Here is a 13,705-nt window from a genome sequence, read left to right on the forward strand (position 1 = left end):
GATAACTCCTATAAAATTTCATCGAATTGCTTCGATCCAAATAAGCCAAATTTTCCTTAGGATGTAACGAACAATTTGTTAAAAGAATTTTGTCGCTATCTTTTTTTGTTACGAAGGAGATGCACTCTGATGATAAACAGTGATTAGGGAGATAACTCTTACAAAGAAAAGTGTTCGGCTTAGCAGGGTTAACTGTAAAAGCGCATAAACTGTACGATACCATATGAGAAATATCTAAGCGACATATTGTGAAACAAACATTTGTCGCAATATCAAAATTAGGCGGAAGAAAAAAAAAAAAAAAAAAAAAATAATAATAATAAATATAAATCAATTGCTTTAAAAAAGCAATTGTAGGGGGTCTTTCCCCCTTTAAAATTAATTGAATTGGGGGGGGGGTGTTTGTTTGTTTGTTTGTTTGTTTGTTTGTTTGTTTGTTTGTTTGTTTGTTTGTTTGTTTCTGTATGGGGTTTATATTATTGTTACCGGAAAAGGTTCATGTTTAGTTTGGAAAGTTTTTCTTTTATTTTAGGTACAGCGCGCGCGCCACATCACGTGACACGGGTTTATAATAACGAAAAGATAGTCTTTTTATTTCTCTTTAGGTCGGGACGTTGGACAGACAACATCTATAGAGATGGAATGTACACAATGTAATTTCTTTTGTCATTGTAGGAAATTGACATCTTGTTGACAGTTCACGGGCAGTGCATGTTTTGGATTTAATTGATCCGGTGTAACTTTAAAACACATTTATTGATTATTTTCTGATAATGTACATTTTTCAGCACTTGTTTGTAACACAGATTAGTATTTCAATCTCGGAGCGGACATTTTATTGTAGGTTTTTACTGAGATTTACGGACCTAGCCAGCGATTTTTACGGCATTGCCATTTATTTTCTCTAGGAAAATTCTTGAGAGGTAGCTGCACCAAGTTTTTTTATAAACTTTTAGTACATGTATGCACTGCTGACTGCAAATTTTGAGGTCGATTGTACTTGTAGTTTCAGAGTACAGGTGGATTTTTTTTTCAGAAGTGACGCAAGAACAATATTAAATTTCAATTTTTCATGAAACATGATTGATTGATCATCATCATGATTGATTGATTACTTGACTGATTGATTGATTGATTGATCATGATCATGATTGATTGATTACTTGATTGATTGATTAGTTGGTTGGTTGGTTGGTTGGTTGGTTAAACACGTTGGATAGGGTCAATTGAAACAGCGAAAAAGAAACAAAGATCTTGGACCCTATATTAAACACATGAGACAGAAACATGATTGATTGATCATGATCATGATTGATTGATTGATTGATTGATTGATTGATTGATTGATTGATTGATTAGTTGGTTGGTTGGTTGGTTGGTTAAACACGTTGGATAGGGTCAATTGAAACAGCGAAAAAGAAACAAAGATCTTGGACCCTATATTAAACACATGAGACAGAAACATGATTGATTGATCATGATCATGATTGATTGATTGATTGATTGATTGATTGATTGATTGATTGATTAGTTGGTTGGTTGGTTGGTTGGTTGGTTGGTTGGTTGGTTAGTTGGTTGGTTGGTTGGTTAAACACGTTGGATAGGGTCAGTTGAAACAGCGTAAAAGAAACAAAGAAGATCTTGAATCCTCTGATTGATTGATTGATCATGATCATTATTGGTTGATTGATCATGATCATGATTGATTGATTGATTGATTGATTGATTGATTGATTGATTGATTGATTGGTTGGTAGGCAAACACACATAAAACTCTTCAAGTAGTGCCCCAAATCACATATGGACATGACCTTGACCTTTGACCTTGTGACCTTTGTCAAGGTCATTGCTTCACAATGTCATTGCAAAAGACCCTATGGGTCAAGGACCTTTTGTTTAAGAGTTTTGCCCAATAATGGCTTTTTATAAACCATCAATGGGGGTTATGTCCCTTACATAATGGTAAAACCAATACAATCATAAAGTAACAAAGTTGCCCCTTGAAGTACTCAACATTTTTCACTGCTTAAATTTTCTGTATCTATAACCATTCAAGAATTATAGGGAAATCAAAGACATATGAAAATCTAAAATATGACCTTGACCTTTGACCTTGACCTAATTTTCTTAGTTAGGAATCAGGGGACTCAAATAAAAACATTCCAGGGTTATACTGTTAACGGTTTATGAGTTAAAAAAATAAAGCGACAAATTTATTCCGTAAAGGTAGATAACTCCTATAAAATTTCATCGAATCGCTTCGATCCAAATACGCCAAAAATTACTGAGGATGTAACGAACAATTTGTGAAAAGAATTTTGTCGCTATCTTTTTTTGTTATGAAGGAGATGCACACACATGATAAACAGTGAATAGGGAGATAACTCTCACAAAGAAAATGGTTTGGCTTAGCAGGGTGAAATTTAAAAGCGCATAAACTATACGATACCATATGAGAAATATCTAAGCGACATATTGCGAAACAAACATTTATCGCAAGAAAAAAATTTGGCGGAAGAAAAAAAAAAATAATAATAATAATAATAATAATAATCAGAACAAATACAATAGGACTTTCCACAGAAAAGTGGAAAGACCTAATTATTCTACAAACAATACCTGTGGAATTTGCCGCAAATAGGAACAATTCGAGAACATCGAAACATTAATGCGTTACAGGCATGTCAACTTTTAATCATCCTTTAAATGCAATATCAATATTTGAGTCTGAAAAAGTAGGAATTTAAATGATGAATACTTATAGCATTATATTTTGTTTGTTTAGTCAGTCAGGTTCTTGGTTTTGGTTTAATGGACGCTTATGCTATGGTGAATTATGGTAAAAACTGGGTAACAGTACCAACCCAACAAACGTGCACCACTTCTACAAGATCTCCTTCCTTGTAAGTATTTATCTTAAATCATATTGCTAAATGGTCCTAACAAAGAATATAAAAAGTATGTGTGCTTTGTTAAATGTGTATACACATATGATGTATATCTTAAATGTTAAAAAAAATGGAAGTTAGAAATTCTCGGAAATTCTCATTCCAAATACAGTCACATGGTTTTAATAACATATTTAGAAGTAATGACCAAAGAATTGACAAAAGCACAACTTTGGTAACCCAGCATGCTTTAATATTCACTGCAAAATAATGAATTATTGACCATTTACGCATTGTTGTGGCAAGCTGTACCTGAGATGAATAATTCTTTATTTCGAAGTTTTATTGATTAGAAATTACATCAGGCAAACCTCCTTATATATATATATATAGGAAGATGTGGTGTGAGTGCCAATGAGACAATTTTCCATCCAAATAACAATTTAAAAAGTAAACCATTATAGGTTAAAGTACGGCCTTCAACACGGAGCCTTGGCTCATACAAAACAACAAGCTATAAAGGGCCCCAAAATTATTAGTGTAAAACCATTCAAACGGGAAAACCAACGGTCTCATCTATATAAACAAAACGAGAAACGAGAAACACGTATATATTACATAAACAAACGACAACTACTGTACATCAGATTTAAAAATTTGCAGCGGGATTAAACGTTTTAATGGATCCAAACCTTCTCCCTTTTTCTGAAATAATAGCATAACATCACATTATAGAAAAACATACGATAAAATATCAATTGGCAGACTTAACTCAATCAAAAAACGTATGATTACACAATGAACGAATAAATTTGATCTGCGATATCTGAATACAAATGCACAGTTAATTAAATATTAGAGACAACCATTCATGACAAAAAAGCTAACAAACAAATTCAAACACAGGACATCACTGAGAAATGTATGATGTCTTTGAGGCAAAGGCAAACAAAAGAATTTCGATTTACAAATGTGCCAATCGCATGTCCTGACAATGTTTCCATTGTTTGAATTAGATAGTATCTAAATAGTCTAAGTTGTATATCGACGAACGTTTTTCTTGTTTGATGTAAGAAAAATTATCAGACGTAATATGTAGATAAAGATTGAAAAGCCTAGATCATGTAAAATTGAGAAAGGAAATAGGGGAATGTGGTAAAGCAACAACAACCCGACCATAGAGGAGACAACAGCCTAAGACCACCAATTGGTCTTCAATGTAGCGAGAAACTCCGTCGGGTGCCAGGAGCAGGATCTGCTTACCCTTCCGGAGCACCTGATATCACCCATAGTTTTTAGTGGGGTTCGTGTTGTTTATTCTTTAGTTTTCTATGTTGTGTCATGTGTAATGTTGTTTGTCTTTTTGTCTTTTTCATTTTTAGCCATGGCGTTGTCAGTTTGTTTAGAATAATGAGTTTGACTGTCCCTTTGGTATATTTCGTCCCTCTTTTTTGGCCCCTTACAAAATATGTAATCTAGTACATTTATGATGGACGTCATACTAAATACCGAATTATACACAAGAAACTGAAATTAAAAATCATGCAAGTTCAACAATTTGTATGTTTTGTCCTTCATTGAAGACTTAAGCTTCGTTCCGTGTTAGGAATTCTGCTAGATAATTCTTAAGCCTTACTTCAAAAATCAATTTCATACAACAAATTTTTAAATTGACATTGAAATAAGAAGATATGGTATGATTGCCAGTGAGACAAATCTCCAGAAAAGACCACCTAATGTATTTATAAGCAACTATAAGTTACCATACGGCTTGCATTTTAAATTGTTGAAAAAGTATCATGTATACCATACAGGAGCACCTCTACTTCAGCCTCTGATTCAATGAATGTAACATATGGTGACTGTTCGTCAACAAACTATCTTGAGCACGTGGTAGCTGACATAACATTCTCCTACACAGGATTCAGAGGTGTTACCGAGCTGTATTTGGTATCTCCATCTGGTACCAAAAGTCATCTACTCCACTACAGAAATACGGATGCTATAGATAATCAAGCAGCAGGAAGTCTAACCTGGGATTTCATGTCAGTTCATTTTTGGAGAGAAAATCCAATTGGAATCTGGACACTGGAAATAAACTTAGGATTACATATTGCAACTGGTAACACAATACAATTTTAACTTATGTAGTTTTGATATAAAAGCGTAATAAATTATTATCTTACGAATAACAAAGAGGTTAAAATATATGACTGGCGATCGAAAAAAAAGAACTGGAAGGTCAAATGAAAAACGAAATTAAAGAGTATTAAAAGCCATACGAATTATTTACAAATGAAGTGAAACTGATATCCTGTTTAGACATTTTGTAAATCTGATACTAAATAATTTGTAATTTTATTTCCATAAACTTTAAAAAAAAATCGATTTTAGCTTATCTATGGTAGATAAATGGTATCATTTTTAAAGTGTGAAATATATTGCCAAAATGGCATGTTTCTTACAGCAGCTGGTACATGTATAATGCATGCATTCCAAAGCAATACAGCAGAAGATTCCCCTATTCAATAGTAAAACAAAATAATTATGCCTCGTACATTAAAACACTCAGTCGACAGCTGTACAAAATGTGCCATTATGCGTTGGAGTGGAGGGAGGGTTCAGTAAAACGTAAAATCACAAATACAGAAATTCAAAAACTTCAACTTAACAAACTAATGGAAAACATCTGTCTTATTCCTGACTTGGTTTTTAAGCAGGCTTAACCTCTCGCTTGTATAACAGTCGCATCAAATTCCAATATGTTCATAACGATGTGTGAGTATAACATACTGTATAGATGAGCTTGTCCCAAGTCAGGAGCCTGAAAATCAGTGGTTGTCGTGTTACATCTTTGTTTTTCATTCATTTTATCATTTTCAACATGCTCTCTTTTATATACGTTTTATAACTGTATTTGGTAATGTTTATCTTTTTCAAATTACTGAATTTAAATATGAGATACGCATAAAATATAAAATATATATCTTAGTGGATTAACATTATTTTTCCAGTAACCTTAGACAGCTGGTCCCTTAAATTTTACGGAACTACAACAGATCCATGGCCAGGTGAGTATTATTTGATTACAAATCACCGGCAGTTCAAGCTCCGACCAGCATGCTCCTCTTCGCTCTAACATGATATAATTTTGATTTTTTTAAATATTTACATACAGTTGTACATCAATATGTTAATAACTATATATGATATATATTATATTATTACCTTATATCAGCACGGAAATGTTGAATCTGTGTGGATCAAACAACTTTTTTTCTGACCTTGACGGAATTTGAACTCATGATATTGTGATATCGTGACAACATATCCTGTACTGTTTTCAGCGTTCCAGACCAGTCAACGAACTAGAATGCACTTATTAAAAAAAACCTTTTGGTGGCCTAGTGTAACATTTCTAAATCAGTAGAATATTTAGTTGTAAAACAGTATACATGTGTATGATATATACGGCATGATGATGCAATTGATTAGTCAAATTACCTGTCGTAAAATATCGTTAAAATGAAGTAATAAAAATCATTATTTATAGTACTTCTAAACAAAAGACAACTCTATGACAAATCCCTCAATTAAAACACCGGTGAATTGTTTATATTTGCTGATTAATAGTTAAGTGTAAAAATAAACTTCTGATGCTAGCCTTAAAAAGGGATATTATGTAGAATATCAAAATAGTGGCCTCCTTATAACGTTTTATTATATGTTTAGCAATTATCAGTCTTCAATCTGTTGTTGTTATATTTACAGCTCAAGGAAGTAACGTCGTAACAGCAGAGCAAACTACTGTCGATGTAACCACAGCAAAAATAACTACTGACACCGAAACAACAAAGGCAACAACTCCTGCTTCCGCACCAGCAACAACAACAACTACTGCCGATGTAACATCACCAGAAATAACTACTGACACCATAAAAACAAAGGCAACAACTCCTGCTGACGCACCAACAACAAAACCAACTACTGATGCTGTAACACCACCAAAAATAACTACTGACACCATAACAACGAAGGCAACAACTCCTGGTTACGCACCAACAACAACTACTGCCGATGTGACACCACCTAAAATAACTACTGACACCATAACAACGACAACAACTCCTGCTGACGTACCAACAACAAAAACAACTACTGCCGATGTAACACCACCAAAAATAACTACTGACACCAAAACAACAATGGCAACAACTCCTGCTGACGTACCAACAACAAAAACAACTACAGACACAGTATCAACAACAAAAACTACATCCGCAAATAATGTAGAAACTACAGGTATAACAACACAAAATTATCATTTTACATCTGCAGTTACATCCATTACTACGGGTAAGTAATGAAGTGTGTATCATAGTTTAGTTACCATAGCATCACGTGACTTTGGAATCATCTCCACCACGTGCGATTGGCACCCACATTTTATAGATGAGTTAAGGTGTACGGGTAAACATAGTGACCAAAAATTAACGTAAATAACTGTTGTACGCATATTCTACATAAAAGACTTTACTTTTAGTTTTTGGTTCAATGACTTCATTAATAAACTGCATAAAAAGTAAAATCACAAAAAAACTGAACTCAGAGGAAAATCAATTCGGAAAGTCCATAATCACATGGCAAAATCAAAAAACAAAACTCATCAAAAACGAATGGACAAGAACTGTCATATTCCTGACTTGGTACAGCCATTTTCAAATGTAGAAAATGGTGGATTAAACCTGGTTCTATAGCGCTAACCCTCTCACTTTAATAATAGTCTCATCAAATTCTGTTATATTTACATGATGCGTTAAATAAACAGTCACAATTAACAAAATAGTCAAAATATGGGAACTTCAGTCATCATCGTATAACAATTTTAAAAGGAACAATTTAACAGTACACAATAACATAATATACTATCTCCGAACACATTGATTAATTTGAGTGTCTAACGTCAGAAATGTTTTATACGTCACATAAATTTGTCGTTCAATGTGCATACAAACAATTTTGAAATTTACATACTAGGCAATGTAAGCATACAGGGTTAAAAATTCAAAAGTATGTAAGAATAAATTACAGAAATAGAACGGGATACAGACTTCATAGTCTATAGTCAAATAATCACTCGGGTAGTCACAGCTCACTATGAAAAGTATCGACAAAGATAGTTAAATTAGTGAATATTTTAATTGCTGTTCTGTATCTCAAATATGTTAAGAATGGTTTTCTTGTTGTTCTTACTGTAAGATTTTGCACCTAAGGATAATATTAAATTTCTAAATTTCATTAAATAGACAAAGAATAAAATCGCACAAAATTCACTGATTCGCCTTGATCAAATGAACGATTCTGTTGTGGTTTGATTGTTTATGTAACAAAAAAGTAATTATACGGTGACTTATAGTTGTGAATTTCTGTGTCATTTTGGTTTCTTATGGAGAATTGACTTATTGGCAATCATACCTGCTTTCCTAATTTTTATTTTATATATTCTGGAGTAATTCAAACCTGTTTACATAAATTTTAAGATAATCTTGTCTTAAAGTAAAGTTTTGAGTTTATGTAATACCTGTCTATGAAACCAGAGTTATAAGTTCTATCGACTTATTACTTGTGTTAGATTAAATTACAAATATGTTTCACGTGAATCCGACTTATTGGCAATCATACCTGCTTTCCTAATTTTTATTTTATATATTCTGGAGTAATTCAAACCTGTTTACATAAATTTTAAGATAATCTTGTCTTAAAGTAAAGTTTTGAGTTTATGTAATACCTGTCTATGAAACCAGAGTTATAAGTTCTATCGACTTATTACTTGTGTTAGATTAAATTACAAATATGTTTCACGTGAATCCGTTAGTTTGACTGACTAACAAAAAAGCGCGATATAGAGTAAACGTTTTTCTAAAATAATATATTATATCATTCGTGATGACACTTATTTCCACTAAAATAGTGCACAGGTAAATAAATATCGATCTAATTAGTGTAAAAATGTAATCTTAGAAATGACATTTTTATAAATTTCCTATATACAAAATCAGAATTTTTTTCTAAATACTAAGGATTTTCTAAACAAAGACATAGATTGCCTAACAAATTTGACACAACGAACTTTGTACTTGTTTGGTTTAATAACTGTTTTGATCTGGGTGTCACTGGGGAGTATTATGTAGACAGAAAGTGCGTCAGCTGGCGTATTAAATTATAAGCCTAGTACCTTTGATAACGTTTGTTTTTTATACTATGTCAATAATGTATGTTCGAGACATCTATTTGTAAACAGTTTACTCTCATCAAAGATTATTTATAGGTAATCCTCCTTTGGGAAATGATTGAACAAACTGTACGAATCAGTTGGAAAATTGCATAAACGTCCCTAGTTAGAAGCCTTCAAATCAGTGGTTGTCGTTTATTTCTGTGCTACATATTTGTTTCTTGTTTTATTATTTTGTACATACATTGGGTTGTTGTTTTTCTCGATTGAATTGTTTTACACTTTTTACATTGGTGATGACCGTACGAGGAGCTCATTGCTCATATCTTTGTAAATTCAAACGACAAAAATTAACGGTTAAATTTATGAACAATATATATAAATATTTAACTTAACTATTGGAACAGACATATACATAATGTGGCGGGTAAATCATAATTGTGGGCGCTAAACCCTGCACTCACTTCTGAGAGTAGTGTTACAGCATGACATAAAATAAATTATTAAATCAGTTGAACGGGCAAAACGAGCTTATCCCAAATCACAAAACAAAAAACACTCGCAGTTACTTAAAGAGAGCCCAAAGCCCGTTGAATCGAATATTATTTTCATAATTAAAGACCAAAGTATATAGCAGTTCACATCCAACATTCAATGGAATTAGTAAAAGACGTAATTAACAATTGGAGAAAAAGATAATTGAGCATTGGCAAAATATGTATTGACTTTAGTTTCCATTTCTAAAGAGATTTTAAATCATGAGTTTACAAAGATGAAACTAGAAATTGGTATCAGATCGTTTTCATAACTACTTTTCTTATTTCGAACCGTCAGCAAACCAATTTATTTGAATAGATAGAGAAAAACAAACTTTTTTTGATAACCAAATGATGTTAAAACCGTGGAATTACATAGTTCTTAAATAAAACAAAGGCAATAGTAGTATAAAACTGTTCAAAAGTCATAAATCGATTGGGAGAAATCCAGGTTAAAAACTAAAATTCAGGAAAACACATCAACCATATCAGAAAAAATACGAAACACCATAAATCATTAAATGCAACAAAAACAATGCAACATGCATAGAGAAAGATAAAATCAAAAAAAAATAAACTCTGAGGAAAATTTAAAAGGTAAGTTCCTAACTAAATGGCAAAATCAAAAGCTCAAACACATTAAACGCATAGGCAACAATTGCCATTTTTCTGACTTTGTTCAGCCATTTCCTTAACATGCTTAAGTAGAAACGTTTCCTAATTGTAGTGTTCTTTTTCAGTGAAAAATGATTCAGCTGTTATAGCCGGAAAAGTGATAAGTGCTGCTGTAGTGGTTGCCGTTGTCGCGTTCTTTGTAATACTCTAGGTAGGTTTTTATACATATAGTATTAATTAATATATGAGCAACAGACACAGCCTATAGAAATAATCTCGTATTTATATATTAATGAGATTTGACATAAGAAGTAAACTGTACACATTATTGTGTACTATTTTCAAATTCTTTTTATTACTACGATCTGGACCTAAAGTTTAAACCTTCATGGTCACCATTTTTCTTTTTTAATTTAGATTGCAATGGTGCAGCTGCTGGAACACATGTCGTACATCCAGCAATCTAGGAAGAAGATGACAATGGACTGTAATATCATTATACACATAATCAAAAACAATACTTACTTCCGGACATTTTCAAACGGATTCTTCTTTCATAATTTTAACACTGATTTATTTGTTTGATGGTTATAAAACAAGTTTAAACAATATGTTAATTCTCCCAGTTTATATATAAGTTTACTTGCTTGCTCAGTTCATTTCTGGCTATAAGTTACTTCATTTTAAGCTTGTATCTAGTTTTTTTCAAAAATGGAAAATTCAAATTGTCTTGGGCGATAACTGAAATAAATCACAGACTCTATTCCCTTACGAATTGAGAACTCCCTATCTAGCTTTAACATGGGAAAATCAAACTTTTCACATTGAAATATTTTGTATTACATACATAAATGTACTTACTTTTAATATGTCTTCATAGTTACAATGTTAACATTTGTATTCTAATGGCACACACCGATTTAAGGGAAAGCATCATTACAAATTATAAATTCCTTTTTTCACTAAGGTAAAGCACTTGAAGAAATTGGAGATTTCTAACATACCATTTCGATCGGTTCAAGCACATGATCTCCCGAATAATGGCAAATTATCCCTCCATCCCGTAGTCACAATTGGTCTCCAGCAAACGATCTATGAATAATGGCAAATTATATCTCCCTTCCCGTAGTCACAATAGGTCTTCTCTAAATGATTTAACAGAGAATGCCACTTCTTACACACATGAATCATACTAGGTCTCCAGCAATTGATCTATCGAAGAATGGCAAATTATATCTCCATCCCGTAGTCACAATCGGTCTTCTCCAAACGATTTAACTGAGAATGTCACTTCTAACATGCAAGAATCATACTCGGTCTCCAGCAATTGATCTATCGGAGAATGGCAAATTATCACTCAATTCCGTAGTCACAGTCGGTCTACACCAAATTATTTATCTGAGAATTTCCATGGGTCCTAACATGCAAGAATTATACTCGATCCTCAGCAAACGATCTATCGGATAATTTCACTGTGTTGTTCGTTTCGTTTTATATATTATACATTTGTAAATAATGTTTCAAACCTTTTTTAACACTTTTTGGTCAGTTTCATTCTCTGCCCAAACATGTGTACGAGTTTGCTTTTAATAAGACGTTTGAAAAATATGATTCCATATTTAGTTATGCATAACACTTATGTTATTTTGTTGTTGTTTACTATATCTGGTGATATTCACTTAGTTTTAATGTTTATGTTTTTAAAATCGTGTTATGTGGGTACGATTTAATACTGTATTGCTTATAATATTTTGTTATGGTGTCCAGAATGTACATGTGTTATTGCATTTTCTGGAGTTTTATTTATATAAGTTGTTATTTTTATATGGGAAACAAGGCAAATGTGTATATTATGTATAATTATGTAAATGCAACATAGGAATAAGTTTGACCGTTCAACTGATACATGAAAACATCATGCAACACGAAAAGTCCAATTAGTTTTGATCCATATTATCATGGTACATGTATAATGTAATTTCTTAATTCTGCAAAACATCATTGTAATGCATGTGCTTGTTCTTTTCGCAGCTGTACGTAAAAGTAACATCACTAGTATGCAGTTGCATATATAAATACAATCTATTCACCCAACACCATTTTGATTGATAGTAGGATTTAGAATGCAAAATTCTCAAATTAATCAAAAACTCTTGACAACCAAAGAATAACACATTTTTGTTTTTGGAGTATATATTTTTTAAGCTTTTGCCTGTATCTTTAGAAAAAAAAAATTCAAAGTTTTACCAAATTCTGTAAAAATAAGAAAATAAGAATATATAACCCCCATCCCCCAGATAAAAATGTTCCCGAAATTGGTTCAATCGAGAGTAGTGAGTATTTTTCTATCTAAAAATAACCAAAAAAAAAATCAAAAGACTTTTATTTTCAGTTTTACAATCGAACTACTGTTTAATCACCAATTTGAAATTAATTAGTATCATATTCTTTTTTTTATTTTGTGATTGAAATCTCCTTTGTAAACACTAAAATGATTTGTTTTGTGTAAAATCAGAAATAATCAATAAAAAATACTTGAATTATAATAGATTTCTTAAAATTTGTAGCAAATACAATATATCATGACACAACTACATATGGTACGCTCTGATGCGTTATTTGTGTTGTTATATGTAAGAATATTAGAACATTGACAAGCTTGAAATTATGATGCATACATTTTTCCACATATTTTTTTTATATTTATAAAACATTACGTCGGTACTTGGGAAGTAGATATTTTGATATATTTATGTAAGTGACGATTGCTATTATGAGAGCATGATATTTATATATACATTACTTACTGTAACTGGGATTTTTTTTATAATTTTGTTAATAAAACAGTTGATCTATGCAACTACCGAAATATTTGTGTGTGGTATAAATCCAGAATATAATATGATTATTTATATGCGATGATTATTTACAGTGGCAAATAAATGGATCTTTTCCGATTGGGACGGAAAACTGAGACAGAAATCTTCAATATTTGTGTTCTATTAGAAATGAATTGCGTATATTGACCCATCTACAAGTACAAAGTAAAAATAACCAAAGACGCATAAAAAAAAACATATGTTTGTTGTCATCTGTGAGACACATAGTTATAGGAAGATGTGGTATGAGGGCCAATGAGACAACTTTCTATCCAAGTAATAATTTATAAAAGAAAACCATTATAGGTCAAGGTACGGCCTTCAAAACGGAGCGTTACCTCGCACCGAACAGCAAGCTATAAAGGGCCAAAAATTATAATTGTGTAAAACAGTTTTTTGATTGAGTTAAGTCTGCCAATTGATATTTTATCGTGTGTTTTTCTATGTTGTGATGTTATGCTATTGTTTCGCAAAAAGGGAGAAGGTTTGGATCCATTAAAACGTTTAATCCCGCTGCAAATGTTTGCACCTGTCCTAAGTTAGGAATTTGATGTA

General features: G+C 32.0%; 1 protein-coding gene across 1 annotated transcript in view; it reads left to right on the forward strand.

The window, feature by feature from the left end:
* The window catches only part of LOC134710624 (endoprotease aex-5-like), a 70,352-nt gene extending 57,270 nt beyond the window's left edge, over nt 1-13,082 (forward strand). Inside the window, exons 12-17 of the mRNA XM_063571006.1 lie at nt 2,786-2,903; nt 4,703-5,010; nt 5,903-5,959; nt 6,660-7,190; nt 10,397-10,482; nt 10,689-13,082. Of these exons, the coding sequence (XP_063427076.1) occupies nt 2,786-2,903; nt 4,703-5,010; nt 5,903-5,959; nt 6,660-7,190; nt 10,397-10,482 (1,100 nt within the window). The 3' untranslated portion in view covers nt 10,689-13,082. The remainder of the gene's footprint in view (nt 1-2,785; nt 2,904-4,702; nt 5,011-5,902; nt 5,960-6,659; nt 7,191-10,396; nt 10,483-10,688) is intronic.
* Nucleotides 13,083-13,705: the final 623 nt, after the last annotated feature.

The sequence above is a fragment of the Mytilus trossulus genome, chromosome 3 (genome assembly GCF_036588685.1).
Source record: "Mytilus trossulus isolate FHL-02 chromosome 3, PNRI_Mtr1.1.1.hap1, whole genome shotgun sequence".
Lineage (NCBI taxonomy): Eukaryota > Metazoa > Mollusca > Bivalvia > Mytilida > Mytilidae > Mytilus > Mytilus trossulus.